Below are 23308 nucleotides of genomic sequence, written 5' to 3' on the forward strand. Positions count from 1 at the left end.
GTCTTCCACAAGTCAGTTCAGCTTCTTTTCCTTACACACATGGATGGGTTGAACAGGGCAGGCCAAGCTGACTGAACACCATGTGCAATGACAAAAAATAATCTAAAAAGTGATGTTTGCTTGATTTTTTCTATCTTCAGCTTGGCTGCCAGTTGCCATGCTGCTGAATTCCAACTGTAGCTCTTCATTGCTCAGACTGAACTGCTACATTCTGGTTTAGGTTTTTACTTTCTGTAAGCATATTAAAATTTTAATTAAGCACTAAACAAGCGTTTTACCAGCTTTTTGAGAGTTTTTCTATTTATCTTGTTGAATACAAGTCTCTCGGGTCCCTAGTTTTGGCCTAATTTTAGACCAAATCTGGCTGAGCCCTGCAGGATAACTGCAAAAACTATTCATTAAAAATGAAGAGATAGGACCTGATCAGCTGACAGTGGGAGGCTGCAGTGGGCTGCTCTGCACCCCTGCAATCTTCTGATCTACACATACTAGACGCAGGTTAATGCTGATCTCCTGGTAAAACACAGCATGGAAAGACCTTGAGAAGATGCAGCAGCTCCTTGATTCAAAGCTCACTAAGAAACAACTTGTTTCATTCCTTTTTGACCACCTGAGATGGCAATGAAGGAGGGATTTTAAGCAAAGCAATTCTTCTCCTTCATGCAATTTCTACAAGGGCTCTGAAGTGTGAGCCCTTCTCAAAGCAAAATGTTTAATAGCATCCCCCATTTTTGTCTTTCTGGGAAGCACTTTGCAAAGAATCATAGAATTGTCCAGGCCAGAAGGGACCTCCAAAGGTCATCTAGTCCAACCTCCCCACAGTCAGCAGGGACACCCTCAACTAGACCAGGTTGCCCAGGGCCTCATCGAGCCTCACCAAAGAGGTGAATGAGGGTCCCTGCTTTCCAATGCACGTGGTCAGCTCTGACAAGCAAGCAACGCCACAGTTCATGTTTAGCCAGCTTTACTGGAGAATTTGCTTTTTTTCTACTAAAGCACTGGGGAAATCCAAAGGGCTTGCAACATCTACTTGTACATGACAGGTTTATCACACACGTTAACATGAAAGACTAGCTTAAATCCAGCTATCAACATACAAAGCCCTGCCAGATCTATCAACATCTGGGACCAGAAACATCTCTTAAATGCTGTTTTAAAATTATATCACAATAACAAATGTAGTGATAATGAAATGCAGAGTCTGGTATAATCCAAAATTCAGCAGCTGTGGTATTTGCCATGGAGCTGAACTCCCAGGTTTAAGCTGCTGGTGCTAGGAAGTGTTTCTTGTAGCTAGGCAAAAAAAAAAAAATTCAATACTGAGAGATGAGGAGATTATCCCCTTGCTAAAATTTCACTGCTCAGAAAAACCACATCTTCCAAGAAGTCCTGCCCCAGGCCACCTTGCCCAGCCCCATTTGGGTCTCCAGAGAGGAACCAGCTCCTGTGCCTAGCCAGACCTCACCAGGTGCATCCAAGCCAGTTCCATGCAGCCCTCCCAGGGCTCATCTTCTGGAATCCTTCAAAACCATTTGGAAAGGCAGAGGGAAGAAAAGAGAGATGCAAGTTCCTTGACCTGCACAGAGCAGCTTGCTCTAAAAGGCATTCAACTGGTTCAGAAAGAAAAGGTAAATTTAAGGAATACACAGCAAAGAAGTTGTTTTGCTGAATTGGAAATCTTATTTTTATGCTTATCTCATGCAAAGCTGGAAATAACACTTAATAACCTGCTAAAAAAAATGTGTTGGATAACATCCAGTGCAACTGAAGGGAAGTTTGCTGCATGAAAAAAAAAACTATCAGAAAGTATCCTTCAGAAAAAACAGAAAAACACACATACCTCCACAGTGAAGCCAACCCCCTGCAGTCTCCATGAAGGCTTGTGCAGCAACATACCTACAGATCCCCCCAGCTCATTGCTTTCCCTTAGCTAGAGATGATCATTTCTGTAGGTCAGCCTCCAAAACAGCTGGTGTGAGCTTTCCCTAATCTGCTCCAGGGCAAACTCCACCAACAGGTGAGACTCGTTTCAGTGACAGGTGAAGCTAGACAGGCAGCAGGCTGTTATTTCTCCATACAGCTTCACGTAGCTTTACACATACTATCACTATTTTGGCTTCCCTCTCTAATCCTAAATCAAAGAACTGGGAAAAATAAGGCGTATTGTTCTAACACTGAGTGTTAAGAGCTGTGCATGATCCCAGCTCTGAGCTGACTATATGGAAGAAAAATACAGAAAACTCAATGCTCCACAGATTCAGGTCCTAAACCTTTGATCCAGTCTTGAGTCCATTTGAAAATGGTGAAAGGGCTCCGAGGATGGAGTTGTGGCCCTAAAATTGGAGAAGTGCTGTGCTGAATGTGCTATTTTGCCACCTTCTCCAGCTACAGCTAGGGCAGCTCTTCATTACAGCCCTCAGCCTGCTCCTGGCTAGTTGTCAGCATGCCCAGTGGAAATCCCTCCAACCTGCTAGTGCTTTTCAAAAAAATGGGTCCAATTAGCAAAGCTTCACGACTGCAGCTGAAACAGTGGGGAAGGATCACACCAGCAACCAAGCAGGCAGATTGGAGGAGGACAAAGCTTCCAATGGCTGATGATGAGCAGGTGGGAAGAAGTAACTGCGTCAGCTGTTAAGAGAAATGTGAACAGAGCCTTACACCCCCTTGGGCAAGCAATTCCCCAGAGGGGCTGCAGGAGCAGCCCCCAGCCTCATGGTAGCACTTTATTTATAGCACTGCCTTCCTTTTCATTGCCTCCCCAACTGTGAATTGCAATTTTTCTTCCACACACACACTCCCCTCCCACCTCCCCCTCCCCATTATGGTGATGATTTGGAGCATGGAGATGTTTGGAAAAGGGCAAATTGGCATCAGGAGTCTAAAAAGCAGATACAGATGACATCCTAAATGTATCTTTTATGAGTTTGGAATGATTCCTTTAAATTAAGCTCAGAGTGTGTGACAGCTTCTGGTAGTGCCGCCAGTTAGGAAATAAAACATAAAAATCAAGAGGTTCTTGAGCATATGTAGTCTTAAAGATCATGTCCTCTGGACAACTTGCTCTCCCTCATGCCACTTTGAGCTGTGATGTACCAAGTGCTTCCCAAGGAAAGTGCTCCAATAATTTTCAATTGTCTCTTCACCACATATGCCCTCAAACTTCAACATACTTCCAAATTCAAGGCTTATAAAAAATTAAATGCCCCAATAATTCTAAATTGTGTCTGTTCAGTGTTACTGGAGCCTGTCCATTCCTTCAGTTTGGGGATTTTTGTTTTGTTTGCGGGGGGGAGGACGAAATGCTTTCTATTAGTGCTTCAAATTGGAAGCCAGTCAAACAGCATCATAGCAGAATGATTCAGCAGCCTCTGAGCTGATTCGCAGTGTATCATAAAACAGGATTAGGAAAACAACAATAACTGGAGGAGAAAGAACCCACACAAAGAATCACGGCAGGAGAACAATACCAGAAAGGAGCAGAGGGAATAATCCTCACTTGGCTTCTGAGGAGCAGGTCGGATGACCTAATAGATGGCTTTCAATGCCCTTCTTTCCCCGCTGCGTCGCAGGGTTCAGCCGCCTGGATCCAGCCGCCACAGCTTAAATAATGGGTCTGCATCGACTGAACCACAGTAAGTGTTTCTGTGCACACACCCACAGCCAGTTGTCACTTATCTGAGCCCACAATACGCCCTCTGGCACAAGACCCAGATGCTATTTCACAGCAGGCAGCAGCTTATGTAGAACTAGTGGTAGAAGTTCATGACCATTTAGGAGAGGAAGCAAAGGCAACGATCAGAGGCTGTGAGCCTTCCAGTTATAAACCAAAAGTGGGGTTTTCTCAGCCTTACTCAAGAAAACACACACAGAAAGTGACACATTAAAGTAGCAGAGATGTCAAGCTAAGAGTATTCCTTAGCACTGTCCTGAACAGGAATGAAATTAAACATGTATTTCCTGATAGCCTGAATCAAAGCATCAGTACCCACTTTGGCCAATCCCAAGATGGAAGAGGAAAGCATAATTTAAAATCTATTCTCTGTGAACCTGATGATCTTGTTGACAGCCTTGTTGTAAATTAGGCCATTCCTGTTACAATTGTGGTCTCAGAGCAATAGAGGAAGGCAGGGACTCTCTCAGGAATTTTACTAGATCAGCAATGGTTGAATTACTTCTACGCAGAACATGAAATCACAGCTTCACGCATGTGAGGAAAATCAGACAATTATACCACAATTCTGATAAAATAGCTGTGTCCAAAGTTTGGTAGAGAGACACAAAACCAGAGAAGAAAATGAAAATCTCCTACGCCATGATGTCCTCTTGTAGACTGAAAAAATGATAAAGTGCATCCTTGTTTAATTCACTGCAAGATGACTGGAATTTTATAGAAACTGCTGCACCATGTCTCCCAGTGGGGAATAACTAAAGCATGAGACAAGAAATCAACCATATTCTAACTTGCAGTCGCAGGTGCTGTAAAAGGAAATGCCCAATAAAGGCTTAATATATAGGAAGATGGCAAATAACTGCCTGGATTTCTGAAATAAAAAAGCCTAAACCAATTCTCTAATCACATCTAATCAAAGAGCGCCATCAGTTGCCAAAAACTTGTCGGAAAAAATGGGTATCAGAGAGATGGCAGCAAGCACATCTTCTTCAGTAGTGTTTTGGGAATATTTTAGCCTGCAGAATTTAATTCCCTGTTATTACTTCTGAGCCTAGAGGCGAAAGTCATAAATCAGGACCAGTCATAACATGCAATAATGGGGTGAAATACTCATAAGGAGTGTTACATGATAAAATCCTTTGGGATTGTGTGTAACACTTCCAGTCCTTGATGACAGCACTAAAAATTCTTCTGTTGGTAACATTTCTTCTTCCTTAATTCCTGTACTGGGTTTTCATTCTTTTTTCCCAAGATCTCCAAATTTTGCTGTCAGACGGCATTCCTTCCACCCTTCCTCCCTGCTGCACTAAATATGTGTTTAAAACAAAATCATACGAAAGCATTCCATGATTAAAAAGATGGGCAGGTTTTAAATTACACTGCATTTACTTACACAGGCTTTTAATACCACAGGAGCTTTCCCAGGGAGTTTTGCCCTGATTTCAGGACCCCCATTGTTTTTATAGAGGGCTATTTGGTCCCATTTAGAAGGTGGCTACATTTTGAGTAATAAAGACTGCAATGCTATAAGATAAAAAACATTGTCCCCACCCTTCTTTTACCCTCCCATCTACTGAGTTTAAAAAAAAAAAATCGCAACCCATGATGTGTTAGAAATTTGTTTTCTGAGTAACGAGACCAATCATGTTTCCGCTGCTTGTGGTGTCTCTCTTCTCTTCCTTTTCCTGGAGGTCCTCTGGATCCACACTGACATAGAAATATCCCATGATGGAGAAGACAATGCACACAGCAAAGAGGAGAACAGTGAACAAGACAAATTCAGCCCACTAGGAAAGAAAAAAGAACAGCAGGTCAGGAGACCCCAGACTCTCAGTCCAGAGGATTTCTCTGCACTTCCAAGTGATTTTTAAAGAGCTGGGTGAAAATGACTTTTTAGCTTTCAGGATTGCTCACAAGAAAGAAACTTCCTCATCTTGTTTTCAGGCAAACCCATTTATACAAAATGTAATCATGAATACGTGACATACCTTGAAACTAGCTGGTTAAATTGGACTACTCTCATGAAATATTTTCTTACAAATCTGTCCTCACTGGAACATACCTGCCTGGGCTTTTTGCCCACCAGATGCCTTTGGGAGAGGCAGTTTCATGTTAGCCAGAAACAAGCCTCAGTTCACACCTTAATGCCACCCCAGAAGTCTGATGGCTTGAATTCAACAAACTCCACACCACAACCTCCCCATGCAAGCCCAACATCTCAGGGGTGCTATGGGCAACTGCCCTTGGAGGAGTCCCAAGCTAGACACTTGAAGAGGCTGCCTGCCCACTGGGCTAGCTGGATCAACGCAAGCTGCTTTTGGTAAGCAACCACAACGCGTGGCTGGCATCATGTCCAGGCTCCAGGCCCAAATACAGCCTGCTTGCCTGGAGCTGAGCTCCAGCAATGTTATCACAGTGCAGGTCACAGTATTATTTACTGCCACTGTGAGGCTTAGGGAAAGCCATTGCTTCAGAGGGCATCACTGAGTGCAAAGCAGAGCCCTGGCTGTAAGGCAGCTGGGTCCAGGCTGCCATAACTCCATTGCAGGAGCCTGGGGCTGTGCAGGGAAGCTGTGGCTCCAGGACACGGATAACCAGAAGCACCATCCAGTGCCTGCTTTAAAGCATTACCTCTGTTTTAAGATCCAAACCATACCTGTGCCATTGGTGCAGCCTGGGCAACAACAAGCACAAGGGTGTTCCCAACAGCCACGGTGAGCAGCCAGCCTGCCTGCAGCACCGACTTCATGCTGGCTGGAGACTGAAAAGAGGAGAAGGGCCTGATCAGTGGGTACCATGCTGTGTCCTTCTGCCCTGGTTCACCCTTGTGATGTCCTGTCTGGTGTAGGTGTTCCCGGGCTCAGCCTAAGAGGAGATGGTGGAATTTCCTCTGTGCAGAGTGTTTAATCTCAACAGCTGCATACAAGGAGCTTTTGAAACATGTCCTCCAAGAGGACACAGGAAGAAGGAGATGCTGTCATTGCAGAACTGGATCCTGATCATTCTCAACTTGGATCATTTGAAAATGTAAGATCAGGAAGCTCAGGGAGCCACATGACAAGCCCTGCAGCTTGGAATCTGGTGCCATGTGGCTGGACACCTTTGCAAAAGAGACTGGATCTTGGTGTTAAGCTTCCTGCTGATGACAAATTTTCCACATCCCATGACAGATCATCCCACTGTATTAATAGCTCTTATTAGTAAACATCTTCACCTTACTCCAATTTGAGTAGCCTCAGCTTTTTGGTCTTGTAATGTCTCAGTCCTCTCTTCTCATAAATGTTCTCCCCAGACAACAGAGTATACCAGAGTCAAACCATTCCTTGCACAGTCATCACCCCTTGGTCCCTTGTTATAGACTTGGGTAGGATTAGGCCCCTTCAAACTCTGCTTAAAGAAGGTCCCAAGCCCCAATGCCACTCTGTAGTCTTTGAGATACCTTTGCCTTTTTATCACCAGAAAATACATACCACAAAATATTTCACTGGGAGAAAAGCCTGATATTACAGTATTCAGAGCCTTCACATTAAAATACACTTCTATCCAGTTCTGTTCTATGTTCCCAGCTGTACCAGAAAAGGAGTTTCCTGAGTATAATTGAGAACAGGTATCTTCAGAGTGTGAATTAATTTAGCTTGAGGGAAGCCAGCAAGTGGTGTTATAATCCTACTTTTAGCTGAAGCACAGATAACATTGTCAGTAAGTGTCATGTCAAAGGACAAGTCAATGGCAGATGAAGGAATAAATCCTGAAGTCTAATTGTAAGCCCCTTATCTTTCAGTGTAGTACCTGAGAATAGGAGAAGGCCAGACCCGTAATGGAGAACATCACCTCTCCAGCAGATATTAATAAGTATTGTGGTAACTGCCAAGCCATATGGACATTGTTGGCTTTGATGTCTTCTGACTTCCATATCTTAACAGCACCTCCAGAAACCTAGCAGGGAAATAAAGGTACATTGATTAGCTGCTCAAAGATAAGATCCTTCTTAGCCTGGACTCCAACAGCAAATTTACCAAAATGAAGTTTTAAGTAAAGTTGGAAGCAAAGCTCTGTCCTGGAAGCAAAACACTGTGTCTGACCCCTGCCATTTCCAAGCCTGCAGGGAACAAGCTGACTCTTACTGCACAGGGCAGAGGTGACAGGATGGAGGCATCCCAGCTCCTTCATATGCTACAAGAGCTGCATGAGTTATTACAAAAAAGTTGCCTTTTGCAGTGAGATTGGGAAAAGCCTGTGACCTGCTGCTGTCCTCAAGGCCAGAAGAGGACAAAAGGATAAATGCTCATTGCATCCATGTGGCCTCTGCTCCCATTTAATCGGCAACATAAAACTCTCCTGCAATAACAGTGACACCCAAACAGATCCAGTCCAGGAATACTAAGAACCAGAATACCAAGAACAGGAATACCAAGTAGCAGAGACTGTCCCATATCAGATGTGTTCAGACAGTTATGGTAGTTATATTGCTAATTCTCTTTGTTTGCTTTCCCAGATGCAATTAATGCTGCCTCTGATGCAAAGAGGCAGAGAGAGATTTGACTGGTAGCCAGGAAAGCACTAGGCTGAAATGACTTCAGGCAGAAAAGCCCGTGTTTAAGGAGAGTACTAGGGAAAATACAAGGCATGTTTACGAGATGTACTTAATCACCGCGCAGGGAGGCAAATCAAGGGACTGTATTTTAGCAGGCTAAAAGGGGTGAGAGGAGAGTTGTGCATTGCTCTTTAGCCCATAAAGAAATGTCACAAGCACCATACTATAACTGCACACTGAGGAGGGATGGGTAGAAGGCAGCATCCCCATGATTTAAGTATCACAGTTCAGCCACATTAGTAGACTAATATATTGCATTCTTAGTTCTTCTATATAGCACTCCTGGCAAAGGAGCAGGGCTCAGTACAAATCACTCCAATAATTAAAAATTACGTTGGCCTGGAGCAAACTAACTCTCTACAGAAGGAGGAAACCACAGGGAGAGAGGTGGAAATAGAGGGTCACATAGATTAAAGCACTAGCACAAGGTCCAGAAGGGCTGAGGCACAGAGACACCCCTGAGCAGCCATGGCTACAACAGGGACTTTTGTAGATGGGACCACAAACTGGAATTCTTGCCCCCAGTGACATGGGACATTTACCTTAACTGGCCTCGACTCAGTTACCAGAGTTACCAGAGGCTCTGGGGCAATATTCTTCATATAATATTCTTCATGCAACTTCTCTACTTGGTTTCTCATCTGGAGAAAGAGGCTTGCAGCTATGGAGGAAGGGTCTGGCCAGTGTCATTTCAAATGTGTATGTGTTTTATATGCATAAATCTCTGCACTCACAGATGGCAGCATCTGCCTGTTCCCTCCAGGACTGTATATCCCACTCCAGCTATTGGAGTTAAAAAAAAAACCCACCAGGTGCTTTGCAGCTATATTTTCCCCCCTACATATTTGGACTCTGCAGACACGAACAGCTCCTATTAATTGCCCAACAGGGAGATGTTACTGCCAGGGAGTAGCTGACAACACTTTGTTCTGCTCATCACAACACAGTAGTCAAAGTCCCAGAGGGCAGCTTAGCAGTGTGTCCTGTCAGACCTGGTTTGTCTGTGTGCCTGTGCAGTGGAAAGGTTAAAGTGGGAACCAAGCTGATCACGTTCATCTCTGTGGCTCCTGCCAGCTGGACTAGGGTTGGAGCAGCATGCCTAAGAGGTTGGCAGGCAAGGAAAGGAATCCACCCTCTCAGCAGTGCTCACGCCCCAACAGGGCTAGGTTGTTCAGAAAACCACACTTTGACTTTACGCTAGGCTCCAAATGAGCTGTACAGACAGTGAGAGGAGGAAAAACAGATGCACAGTCTCACCAACATCCTCCCTTAGCAATGTTCCTCTTTCTCCCATGCATAATCCACAAGTCTTGGAAGATCAGCCTTCAGATCAGTAAGTTAAAAGTGAAGATACAGCAGACTGTTTCTGCAGAGTTCTTCAGGTGTGAGGTACTGCCAGGTACAGTGTTTTAGAGACCACAGGCAGAGCAGCTCTCGGCAGACTGTAATGGCTCTGCAGTGTGCTGGCTCAATGTTAACTGAACAAGGACGGCACGAGACCAGCACAAATCACAGGTCACATGGAGGATTTCCATCACAGAAAAGATCTTACTTCTTGTTTAACCCATGAGATCTGACAAGGTCACAGTGGAAGGTGGAATGAGACTCACCCACCTCACTTACCTTTTTGGCCCTTACAAGGGCCAAAACCTTTTACTGGCCCTCATATAATGAACTGCCTTCATGGCTACTGCCCAGGTCTCACAGCGTGGAAAAAGCATGTGAGTGCCACAAACATAAGAAAAAAAGCACTGCCAGCAGTGCCAGAGACTAGGACAGAAGCAGGTTGTTACTATCATAAGGACACTTACGTTGGTTATCACAATGGTGTAGGATGCGCCGAAGTCGAGCAGCCCTAGTTCCAGGATGAATTCTCCTGTTTCAGTCATGCATTTTCCATTATTATATCTAGATACAGTGATGAAGCACAGTATTTCCCAGTTAGTCCCACAGACAAAGAGCAGAGAGCAGAGCTATCAAACATGCCCCTACAATGGAGTAGGGAGGATGTGTGGTGTAAAGCTGCAGTCACGTTTATGCAAGATGATCACTAGAGCACTTGCCATCTTTTCCTTCCAGAAATGCTTAGGCATTGCCCAGAGTTCACCTGATGACCTGGGATATTGTTAACATTTTAAAATGGTTTCTAATTCTTCCTAGAACTGCTTCCCCGCTCCACTCCTCCCCCCTCCCCAGTTTATTTTCCTTCGAAACTTTTTTCCATTCCTTCAGGAACTGTGGGCCAGACAAGTCAGCCAAGCTCAAGCAGCCTTCAGGAAACCAGAGATATGCACCCACAAGCCACTTTGTTTCCTTTCAATAAAGCAAATTAGCCTTCATATTTGTTTTTCTGATTTTGGATGTGTGAGATGGCACGGAGGCTCAGCAGCATTGCCACAATGGCTGCTGCATTCTACTAAATTGCAGCGATAAATATTTTGGATGGAGCTGATGCAGAGAAAAGCCATGAAGCTTGTTTTGAAACATTGAAAATGCCAGAAATACCCTACAAGAGCCAACTCCAGTGCTGCCAAACCAAGGCCATATGGAGCCCCTGCCTAACAAGCCCAGCCTGCAAAGCCATGTAACGTTATTTGATGTTACCAGCCCACATACCAATGCTTTGTAGCATGGAATGAGAATTTGCCTTTCCCTGAGAGCACCCTAACACTAAGAGTTTAGGCATGAGAGAATATCAAAATACAGCAGGCATCAAATGGCAGGGGGAACTTCACGATGTCCCACCTTACTCTGCTGACAGATGCACAGAAATGGCCAGCCTCTTCCCTCCAGGTCCCCACATAATGTGAATAAAAGCTCTATCTAGACTTCTTCAAAAGATTTTTTGGGTTTCCAAAATTACCCTGACCTGACTTTGAGAAAACCCAGATTATGGCCTTAATTGGGATGTCATTATACTCCTGTCATGGGAATAAAGTTCCCAGCCTTGGTCCCTACTGATTTTATCTTACCGAAGCAATAACAGCCCCAGGAAGGGAGCTAACATCTCAGACACTGTTTGGAGGCTGAATCTATTCGACTGCGTATTACACACAGAGATGGTGATTTGCTGTCCTTTGGCTTGGGCACTTTGCAAACAAAATGCATGGTGCTTCTGCTCACACACAAGTGTGTGCACCATGGAGTACCTGCTCTGTGCAGAGTCAATAATTGGATTTTTTACAAACATCTGCACCCACAACCCTATGCCAAGACAATAGCAATGAAAGTTTTGCTATTCACCCAAGAAAAGCCCCATTGTATCCCGGGAAAGGCCCCAGCAAGGACCTTCAGCACAGCAAGGGAAACTTACTTGTCCCTCTCTAGCAGCGAGTACCCAGAAGCACTGTAGTTTTTCTCAACAGCAATGAACCGTTTGCTGTCAATGGTGAGGTTGACATCTTGGCTCAAACCATTAATGAATCTGTAAAGAAAGCATATTTCATTGAGTTGTCAGACAGGGCAGGAAAAGCATATCAGACACTTCAGAAGAAGAGTGCATTCTCTCCCAAAGCATTCTGTAACTCTATAAAGTTATGACAGACTCTCCTGCAAGCTTCCGAAATACTTGCCTGATTCGTTGTCCAGTTTTTCAATATAAGATTAGTTTTCCCTGCTGTGTAATTTACCCTTTTACTCTTTCTCCTGGGAAGAGTGACCCTCACTTCTTGTGGGTTAGAATTTCCAGGCAATCTCTTCTCAGTGACTTTCAAAGATTGTTCCGTGGCTGTTGGAAAGGACAGAGCCCCAGCCCACTCCAGGAGATTATAAATTTGGGTGTCCTGATGAATGTATGCACCATTCTGGCGTACATTCCAAGGAGTTTCTACTAATGGGGAAAGAGTTTTCTGGCAAAATAAGATATTTTCATCAAAATCAAAACTTTCATGGGAATGTTCAAGTTTGGGTATTTTGCAGACAGTGTTTATATGCTTTTTCATGCACAAAGGACAGTTTCCTTTTGACAACTCAAAAAACATTAGCAAACCCAAACCCTTTTCATTTGATCTGACTATGTTTTAAAATATTTTGGTGTTCAGTTCTTAAAATGGGGGTGAAATCCCTGAAGATAGTAAAGTGCTTAACAAAAATAACTTTTTAGTGGAAAAATAGTGAAACCTCTTTACAGATTTTTGAAGGGAAATTTTTGGGATTCTGTCAAAAACGTTCACAGGAAAATATAAAACTTTCCTGACTGCAGGTATTAATCAAATCTCCAAGGTGGTTTTTAGTCAGCAGAAGCTTTCACAAACCCAGGGCTATGAAGAGATACTGCTTCCCTGCTACTGTCAACACAGGCTTTCAGATAAGCGAGCTGGTCGTTGTTTTATACTATCTAAAGCTTTTTGCTGTTTTGTTTTGCTTTGCTGGATTTTTGTTGATTTTTCTTTAAATTGCAGCTTGCCCAAACCCTCCAGAAAGTCCAGCTGAACTTTTTTTTTTTTTTTTTGGCTTTTTTTTGGCTTTTTTTTTTTTTTTTTGCTTTTTGGGGGAAAACGGCAAAGTTTGCCGGGGCAGCACCGAGCGTCGTTAGCACGTGTGGAGGAAAAGCCTTTTGCCAAACCCCCCAGAAAGTCCCGCTTAATTTTTTTTTTTTTTTTTGGCTTCTTTTCTGCTTCTTTTGCATCTCAGCAGCCTTGCATAGGTCTGGTGGTGTGGTACTGGAGGTAACTGATGTCAGTGAGATGGCATTTCGGTGCAGACCAGCACAAGATGGTTGGACTAGCTCAAATTTGGAAAGTAGACTAGCTGTTTAAGCAGAGCTCAATGCCCAGCTGAATTGTTTACGAGGATGTAAAATTACTGCTGTATCCAATTTAGTAAGGTATTGTGCGTGAGGCTGGGTGAGATAAACGAATGTCATGGGTGGGCCAGTTTGCAGAGGATAAATGGCAACAGCTCCTTTCCAGATTGCTGCTTGTCTTTCTTTCCCAAAGAGGTGGGACACAGTGAGATGAATTTACCACTCTTCCAAGATCTTTTATGTTGCCATCTCAGCCCAGACTATCCTAGGCAGTAAGCAGCAATAACGCTCAGCTCTGCATGGCAAGTGTGGGAGGTGACACGTTGTCAAGCCTCCACAGCTGACACCAAGTCTTGCATGAGAAGTGTGGACTAGATTCCAACCTGAGAACATCTGGGTTACGTTACATACAGTTTGCATTAGACAAAAGCAGTTGCCCTCACCCCACCACCTCCAAATCCTGAAAAAAGCCATTCCTACCTAACAGCTGTCAAACCATTTTCTGGCTTTGTTTCCAGGTCTGTAATCTAAAGAGGGGAAGAAAAGAAAAAATCAAACATTTATTAATGTTTCCTTATAAATAACATGTAGCAGAAAATACCAGCATCTCTTGTTGAACGCATGTGGCAAAGCCCATGGAAATCAACCGGACCCTCACAGAAGCTTGACATCAGGCCACAGAAGTGTAGCACAATGAAGCCAATGGCAAAATTTCAGCTCCACCAAGGGCTTCAGATGAGACCATACCATTTTTTTCCCTCATCTCCTATGTAAAAAAGGCTACAGAGTTTCAGCCGGTCACCCTTCTAACTGAAGCAAGTAACACCCTCCCAAAATGTATTTGTCTTGATCTGAAGATAGCAAGAAAGCATTATCCACATTAGCCTCTTTCAATGATGAATTGCAATGAAACATGACAGCCTTACTCCTACAAAACCTGCAACTTTCTGGCTTTCAGATCTTGGTTCTTGGCATACTCATAGACTTCACAGAAGCCTAAAGCCAAGAGGAAGCTCTAGGTTACTATTCTGATCGTCATGTACCATCCACATCTTCCCTGACTCTCAACACTCAAGAGATTAAACTGTTGTATGGTGCTGGCAGAGAGCAGGAGAGACCAAGCGCACTGGGCTTCTTTGTGCCCATAGTCTCTGCAGAAACATTCCTGAAACAGCCACCTGACTGGGCTTACTGGGGAGTGAAAGCGCCTCTCCTGGAGATCACAGCTCGAGCATCAGCTCAGTAGTTACCATGATGTACATCCTTTTGTGGAGAGCCTATTTGGTGTACAATGCTGAAAAAAGGCAGTAAGGACAAAGCCCTGCCATGAAGATTGTATGTCACACAAAAATAATAAGGAGCTGGTAGAAATCCACAGTTGTGCCATGCCCGCTTAAGCTGGCAGGGCAATTTCAATTTGTGGTACTCACAGACGAAACCCAGGCAAGCCAAAAGGGACTGATTCTACCTTCAGAAACTGGCTCTCTCTTAAAATTTCTAGCCCTTTCTCCGCACTTTCTTCCTGATGTTAAACCCTGAGCTTCTGAGACCAAGGATCCAGAATTTTGGTATACCTATAAGATGCCTATACCTAAAAAATACTGTACTTCAGTGTGATAGGCTGATCCACAAATAATGTATGTCCTAAATAATAAATAGCTACAGTGAATAATAAATGTCAGAGCAATAAATAATAAACAACAACATTTTTTTTCCATGGGAGACACATGGGGATTAGCACTCTAGTTCACTGCAGACAGGCCAGTCAAATTATTACTCATTTTCATCGATGATTCCCAGAGCCCTCAAATTCATTTCCTGCCCACTTAACAGCCCACAAAAGAGAATAAACTGATTTCAGACTGGCTCCTTCCAGGAAAACCCCCCCAAAATGAGTGAGGGGGCCAAATCCAGCAGTGAGGGAGGCTGGCGTGGGCCGTGGCTACTCCAGGGCAAGCCTCACAACACAGCAGTGATGCTGGCATTGCCCTCCTCCTGTTGCAATGCTGGAAAAGTGAGCATCATTTATCACACTGTCTTCCACACCTCCCTTATCAACAGCTGCGACTGACAGGTCAATAGCATCACCCAACAGCACTGCTGTTCCCCAGCGCCTGCCCGTGCCAGGGTGGGCGTTAATTTAAGCACAGGCTAGATAGCTGGGGCAGCACAGAGATGCACTGAAGCTCAGATTGCTTTGCTCAACCCTGTCGCAGGCTTTCTCTTTGTAAGGACTGTATGAAAATCACTGCATAAGTATCCATTTCTTAAGGTAACAGGACACAGTCATCAGGGTCACAGGGAAACTTGACATCGTGTGACAGGCTCTAAACCATAAAGCAGAAAAAACCCCCAATGTTAGGAAAAAATAAATTCTTAAAACTCCTCATTTTTAAAGACAGTTATGTTATTTCTACTATATAATACTGAATGCTCAGTATGGCAACCCTGCAAAGTAGGAGGCTGAGGAACTGCAAAGAGAATTGTTATTTTAGCATGAGGACAGATTCTGATGGCATTTACACACATACATACACACCTGCCACAATGTGCAATAACACCACACAATTCAAGCTTCTCAGGATACAGCTGCATGTAAAAGATATCAGAATCTGGCCCTATACATCCCATATGCCTCTCTCCAATTGTTGTGGCAATACACAAAAGTCCAAATGCAGCTGGCTCTGCTGCAGAGCCTGAAATGAGCTTAATCATTTATTCTGTTCAGCAAAACAAATGGGCCTTCTGTGCATTTTCACTAAACACACACAATAACTAAACCCAGAATCATTCCTCTGATGCTTTTATTCCATGCCCAGCCCTAGAGCCTCTTTAATATCTTTGCTTTATGGAGCCATCTTCGGGGGGAAACCTCTGGCCCTCTGTTTCCTCATCTTTCCCAAGCTCTGCTGCCTAGCAGGCATGACTCTGCTCTCCCACTGCAGCATTCACTGGATTAAAGTGTGCCCAGAAACCCTCAGATGCCATAATGCCTCTATTAATCAACCAGCAGAAATGCATACAGATCCAGTGCCGCTAGCTAAGAAGTCAGGTTTAGAGCATCTGAGAGCAATCAGACAGACACTGCAACTGAGCAAATGAATTAATGAGCCTATTACCCCATTGTATCATCACAGCCATTGAATTAATACTGTATTTACACTTCACTCCCACACTCACTAAGCGGCTTGATAGGCTTCCTTCTGCCTCAAAAACAATTAAGCTGTATACTGATTTTTCCTTCACGGTGTAGTTAAAAGCAAGAGACAGTCCTTGATGTTGCAGGGTGAACTGAAAGTTCTGTTGCTCTCCATTCAATATTAATTTTGAGTACTCAGCTGGGTTCTGTGGAAAAAACAAACTTAGTTACACTTTCTTCAGATGAAAAAGCGTCTGGCCCTCCCCACCAAGTACAACCCTGTCCTCTCTTCAAGGGAGCCTCTGAAAAGAGGTTTAACAGTCAGAGCTGTCTTCTACAGCAAAGGACCTATGTTGACCTATAGGCTTTGGGCTGGTGAAGCCAGAGCTTGGAGGACCTTCCCTTGTTGGATGCAACCTGAAGGCCAGGGCGCACCTTCTGCCCACACAGCTACCCCTTTCCCTGGCACTGCTCTGCCTCAATGGGACAACATCTAAAACAGGGCAGGCAGCTGGTGGCCAGTTGACTGCTGGACTGAGTCCCAAACTTGCCTGACCTGTAAAGCAACTGGAAGCTGAAACAGGAATCAACCCAGTGCCCATGCCCAGTTAGTTGCCTTCCCATTTCCTCCTTTGCAGCCAAATACTTTTCAGATGCCACCCAGACCCCAGCAGCAATGCCTGCTCTGAGCACTGAGATGTGAGCTGAAGGCTCACGTGCTACCTGCTCATCACAGGACAATTATCCTCCTGCTCTGAACACTGAGATGTGAGCTGAAGGCTCACATGCTACCTGCTCATCACAGGACAATTATCCTTTATTCTATTCCTAATGGCAGGTGAATGTAGTTAGCCATTTTCTCCTTTGCCATGGAAATAAGTCACCAAACTTTCCCTTTCTGTTTCATCAATGGAGACAATATGCTCCATTTTAAAGCTATTCCCACACACTTCTAAGGCTGTGGATGAGAACACACTCTAGCATCTGTGGGCTTTATTAGAAAGTATAAAGCTATTCCCACGCACTTCTAAGGCGGTGGAGGAGAACAAGCTCTAGCATCTGTGGGCTTTATTAGAAAGTATCTGAAAAAAATCCCACCTGTCCTTCAATGTGGTGCAAGTCCACCTTCCACCTTCCAGCCCCATATATCTGCTTACCTGAAAAGCCCCTACAGGAGGCCTTCCAAGCCCCGTATATCTGCTTACCTGAAAAGCCCCTACAGGCTGCTGAAATAGGTCCCGGTCTTGGATTGTTACTTGAACAGGGTTCTTTGCCAAATTCAGGACCCGAATTAAACTCTCTTCTGGGGCAAGTTGAGGCATATCAGTTTCCTAATTAAAATAAAAGGCTTTAAGTGCCATCTGTATGCTTTATTAGCACTTCAATATCTCTTCATTTTTAGCCATAATAGTCTTCCTCTCTGTAATGACACTTTTCCATCCCTTCCTCATCAGAGGTTGTAGTGAGAGAAAACTGAACGTAAATCTTATTTAGGGAGGTTTCCTCATAGTAGCTCAATAGCCAACCTGTTGTTCCTCCCAAAAGCTGCTCTTCAAAAGCCTAAGAGTACAGGCTACACAACTGCTGGGCAGGTAGAACAAAGTCATAGGTTTTATTATACAGCTCCCTAGTGTCTGGATTTAACCAACTGCCATATCAGAATAGAAAAAAATGTGCTTAGCTTTCGAAAGCAGTGACCAGAATAATTATTTCCCACTGCAGTCAGTGACTGGGAAAAGAATTAGGCCAGAAGCTAAACAGTTTTGAAAATCCCAGTCCAGCTCCATGTCCATAATCTGTGCTTTTGCATCACTTGACACCATGCTATCTAACAGCCAACCGTATAGATCTTATTCCCTGTTTTCTGAGAAAGGGAGGATGATGCCTCCAGCACAGAGGTATCTCTTTCTGTCAGAAAACATTTCCTAGAAAGAGTATTTCAATCAGCGTCAGCCTTGCACTATCTGCAGATCTAAAATTGAATTATTTTTTCAAAAACCTCTCTCTTTTCTCACTTTATTTTCTAGTAGCTGCCAGCAATACGTCAGAGCTATTAATTTTTCTTCTATCTCATCCTATAATTTGGATATTGCAGGCTGGATAGTTTGAACCTAACTCAGTGAGGAGACACACTGTCAGAGAAGACAGGGTGACAGTGATTTCCCTGTACCCATATGGTGCTCTAGACCAACAGGACTGTTAATGGTATCCAGCAAATCCCATTACTATGGCTTTTCGCCTGCACTACCCACAGCCAAGCCAAGATGGGCCATCCTATCCCCACCAAGCCTTTGCTAGAAGACTTTTGGTGGCCTTCAGGGTAAAGTTTCCATGCACAGGAAGGGGTGAACGTCTAACTCACCTTGCCTCTGCACAGAGGAGTCACCCACAGCCAGAGCAGACTTTCAGTGCTCGGCCAGAGCTGGTGGTGGTGACAATGACAGCATTTCTTTGCTTACATAAAGAGGTTGGCAAAGAAGACCTGAACCCACAAAGTCTCATTTCAGCAGGAGACTTGTCAGTGTATTCACCTGAGGAACCAGCAGATGTTAATCCAGGGCTGTGTGCCAGCCACTCTAACAGAACATTTTAAGTATACTTGGAAGCTTTAACAATTAATCCTGCTGTAACTCTGGTGAGCCAAAGGTCAGCCAAAGTCTGCACAAGGCTGGTCACAGGCCAGAAACAAACGGTATAAATCTGCAGGGACTAACATCGAATTTACAAGAGATTTGCTGCTACCCTGTCTGGGGATGCCTGGCAGTCCCTGGTGCCTATGACTGACTACACAAGTGACCATTCACCTGCTACACCAGGGAATCAGTTTGGCTTGTAAAAAAAAAAAACACAAAACACATCCCCACCCTAAAGGAGGAGAGGAATTAAATTTAAAAAGCAAAACCACCACACAACCCACCCACCCCAACAGTAAAATATTGGCAAGCTGCAGCAAGAAGTAGGAGAGAGAATAGACTACCTTTTGGGAATTAATCACTAGCATTAACTAGATGTCTGTCAAGCACTTTGACGATGGAAATCTAGAATATAGACCAATACAGATGACCGGCACAGCACAACTGCAAAGACTAGAAAGAAAGAGACTGATACAGAGAGACAGAAAGAGAGAGAGGGAAAAGTAGACAATATAAGAATTATCATTAGCCATTGGGTCAGTATGCTTAATTGTAAAGAACGTATTAAACATTATGATCAAGGAACACAACGTTTAAAAGGATTATCTAACTATCAATTAAAATAACCCAGGGAAAGAATATTTCTGAGGAATCCCTTGTGCTATACTTACATTTATTTTGATTTCTACAATGGCTGCAAGTCCAAACGCCACCCCTGCAAGGATCATACCTGTTGCCATTTTCCTAATAGGTCTATGGAGCAAATGAAAGAGGTGCCATTAAGAAACAAAAAAGTAATTTAAAATACAGAATACCATTCCTCAGAGCCAAAGATGTGCCAAAACCATGTAATAAACTGTCCAACAGGTGGCACTGGGGATGACATGCTGTTTAAATTGCCAATCATTTAACTTAAAACTATTCTATTATTCTGTATGAGGCCAGCACTGAGGCCAATTAAAACTGATATGCCATGAAAAAAAGCTCTTTACTTGCAAGTTTCATATTATCTTGTTCCTAGCTGTTCTAGTGGGAATAGCTCATGGCATTATGTTAACCTGTGATGTTGGAAGGAGCACTAGAAATGATATATCTTCAAGTCCCTTTGGGGAAAGGCAAAAGAAAAGCAGCACGCTCTTTAGCAGCAGGAATGAGGAGAAGAAAAATGTATAGTTTGTGTCATCAATGTTTCTGACCATCTGTGGCATCATTCTGGGTTCTTTCTCATGCCAATACATTTACATTTCTAGAGAATAAAGAGCTTGCTTCTGAACTCAGAGCAAAACTAGTGCAACTCTACCAGAGTTACTTGAGACAATCTGATATAAAGCAGAATAAAATAGGTCCAGAACGGCAGGTCCAAACTGCTCATTGAGTTGTTGAGATTTGAAACAAATCTGGTTCTAGATTCAGTGGTCTCCACTCTTTGTAATGGTCTGGATTTGCGTTCAAAATTGACTGGGCTGTGGGAAATCCAGGTTAGGAACCCGAATTCTGTTTCTCAGTTATGTGCCCTGGGATTAAAAAATACTTAACCACATAGGCTAACTCTCTTCAGGCTGCAGCTAAACTGGACAGGAGCCTGTTAGTATCCCGCATGCAGGGGACAGGAACAGATCAGTGCACGAGTTTGTGCTGCTGGGTGAACTAGTCTGTGAACTGATCATCAGGCAGGAAGTTTTCTGTCAAATCGGGGCTCAGTCCAGGGCATGGACTCACACTGAGGTAGCACGGAGAAGCACATCTGTTGTGTCCTCCAAAGGGCACCATCACAGGGCTGGCCAATGTCTTTGATATGTCTTTAGGTGCAAGTAATTCAGCATGATGGTAGAGGATCAGCAGGGTGAAGGGGTAGGCTTATGAGGCTCCTTCCATCCCCAAGTAATGTGGTTTTGTCTATCCAGCATTTTAGCTTGGATTAGGAACATGATTTTTAAGTCAATCTCCCACTCATCCTCTCTTCCCAAACTGTGGTTCACATTGAGAATTGGTGCTGGAGCATGGAAACTGGGTTCCTTTCAGCTGAAACTGCACTGGCAGAGGCACTCCATGAGTGCACATAACATAATCCCACTGCTGAAGGCCATCAGTCCATAGAGGCAGACTACAGATACTCTGAAGTAAAATCCCCAAAAATGCCTAAAGGTCTCAGAACCAACCTGGAGGTCTGCTCTTATTACACTGCACATCTGCTAACATACACCTGGAATAAAGTGTTTGGGCCATACAGAAATTCCCTTATATACTCATTGGTTCAGATTCTAGTGTGGAATCCACTTTTGTAACATCACATGTAGCCCACATGGGACAGTGAATTTGGCCCCACAGGGACCTTTCAGGGAGGGATTTACTTAGGGGTGATAAATGAGATAAAGTGAAGAACATGTTGATCACATTCAAAGGGGGATTGTTCATATCTGCTTTCAGGAAAAATCTCTACAAAGCAGAATCCAACATCACTACATTTTCCCCTCTAGAATTTCCAGGGCCTATGGAAGAGGATAACGCCGCCTATTGAGGCTGAAGTAGAAGCAATACTGGGAAGGGTGAATGGAAATTTGTATTTCTTCTCCTTAAAAGCTATTCTGCACACTTGCTGCAAAAGAATAAGAACGGAGGCATCTGCATTGTCCCCAAGTACTTACGTGAAATTAAATTTGCACATGTTTATCAGGGGGTAGAGCCCAAGGTCAAAAACTGGGATGAAGACAAGAATAAGAAGTGGATTTAAGAACTGCAATACAAAAGAATGTGAGTTTAGTGACTAGAAAGCAACTTTCAGTAATTAAACTCATAAAGCACTGTCCTCCAGAAATAATTCCATTACAGAAAGGACATGAACAAACACTTAAAAACCTCCTTTTAAAATATAATCATAGTTTGCACTCCAACAGTTTCTGCTATTTAGTTTTCACAGGCACGAATACATTTTGTTCATATCCTCCCCTCCAAGAGGTAAGCAAGCATCACTGGCCCAATTTCCTGGAGAGCTGAAACATTATGTTTTCAAAAAGTACAAAACCCACTGACAATAGAAGCAGGTGACCTCTGGTGCTGCAGTAGGACCTTACAACAAATCAGCAATAATGGAAACATCTTGGGACTTCGGCAAAATCCTAGAGGAACAGGCACTATTCTGTGAGATTGGCAATTTCTCGCACTTCCATGCAGCTTGGTAATCCCCCTGGAACTACATTTCTCCTGGGAGGACCTGAGCTTGTCTGCCAGCCAGCACTGGCAGAGCAAGAAAATAGAGTGTGATGGAGAACAAGCAGAGAGAGATGCTGTTTCAGCTTTGAAGGAAGATTTCAGGGAACAGAACGGCTTTGAATTTCTCCAGAGCTGTTCAGTGTAAGAATTGAAATCAATTGTGACAACACGTCACCGTCTTGGAACCTTCACATTTTCATCTGCCCTGCAGGAAGTAAGGAAGGAAACATATTTCAGGTACAATGCTCACCCCAGAGCAGGGGCATGTTAAAAGGAGACACAGCTTGTATTCTCCACATGCCAGCAGTAGTTCAAGAACTATTACAGTGACATGTCTCCCCACACCTTTGCACTATTCTTCAGGATTCAACCTCCATGTTAGGACAATCCTTGGGGTCATCTAACCCCAAACTAAGCTTTGAAAACAGCTAGTGAGCAATAAGGCAGAGTCCACACTACAGCAGTCAGCAGGACTTCAAAAGGAGCAGTGAAAAGCCTCTGGTCCCATGAGAAAAATAAAAATGACAAATAAAATAAATTTCTAAGGGTTATTTCCCACCCTATAGTATCTTTTACCTGCATTTGGTCAGGCTGAAGGACATATATTCCCTGAAACAAAAAGATATTCCAAGTGATTCATAAACACTATAATGTAATAGCATATATGGCAAATCAGCAACCAGTACAGTTTGACTTAGCAGCAAAGGTGGTTTCCTCAAATGCTTTATGTTGGTTTTAGCAGCTGATATTGTGCTCTTGACACTTGTCATATAAGGACACAGTGTTTGATGAGAATCATTTTGCAGAAGGAAGCTGCAATATACAGATATATTGCAATATAGACCTTGATATATGGCAGCTGGGACCCAGCCTATGACAGATACTGAGACCCATCTTTCAGAGTGGCTGAGCCATGAACTAGCTGAGTAGTGAGGAATGGCCATGTTAGTGTCCCAGCTGGGATTTGGACTCGGAGCTTCCTCTCTCCTTGCTTCTGTAATGGGAAAAGCCCAAATCCTGCAAGTGCTCTCAAGCTTCAGGACCCTCTGAGATCTGTTGGAATTTCTCCCAAGCACCCCAAAAGGATAACAAAAGACCATCCCTTAGCCAGTGGGCTGCATAAACACCTCTTTCTTCCTTCCATCTGCCCAGGGCACCAAATGGGCTTTGATGAAGTGTTCAACTGTGACTTCTTGGCATGAGCCAAGAGTCCTCAAGGCTATAAAGAGGTGCCTCACCCTCGCATCACTGGACCCAGCCTCCACAATTTGACAAGATTATCAGGGATGAACGGGAGCATCCCAGTTCCTAAAAGGGA

The 23308-nt window shown here is 43.8% G+C and overlaps 1 protein-coding gene across 5 annotated transcripts in view; it reads right to left on the bottom strand.

Moving 5' to 3' along the window:
- Nucleotides 1-947: 947 nt before the first annotated feature.
- Nucleotides 948-23308, bottom strand: part of SLC15A2 (solute carrier family 15 (oligopeptide transporter), member 2) — a 48078-nt gene continuing 25717 nt past the window's right edge. For all 5 annotated transcript variants that reach the window (XM_014940100.1, XM_014940080.1, XM_014940108.1 and 2 more), the window contains 11 exons: nt 22567-22599; nt 21426-21514; nt 19452-19533; nt 17353-17478; nt 16189-16353; nt 13489-13535; nt 11578-11688; nt 10076-10172; nt 7460-7606; nt 6327-6431; nt 948-5457 (listed from right to left, as the gene is read on the bottom strand). In XM_014940100.1, the coding sequence (XP_014795586.1) occupies nt 5281-5457; nt 6327-6431; nt 7460-7606; nt 10076-10172; nt 11578-11688; nt 13489-13535; nt 16189-16353; nt 17353-17478; nt 19452-19533; nt 21426-21514; nt 22567-22599 (1179 nt within the window). In that variant the 3' untranslated portion in view covers nt 948-5280. The remainder of the gene's footprint in view (nt 5458-6326; nt 6432-7459; nt 7607-10075; nt 10173-11577; nt 11689-13488; nt 13536-16188; nt 16354-17352; nt 17479-19451; nt 19534-21425; nt 21515-22566; nt 22600-23308) is intronic.

This window comes from Calidris pugnax, unplaced genomic scaffold (genome assembly GCF_001431845.1).
Source record: "Calidris pugnax isolate Ruff unplaced genomic scaffold, ASM143184v1 scaffold21, whole genome shotgun sequence".
NCBI classification, from domain to species: domain Eukaryota; kingdom Metazoa; phylum Chordata; class Aves; order Charadriiformes; family Scolopacidae; genus Calidris; species Calidris pugnax.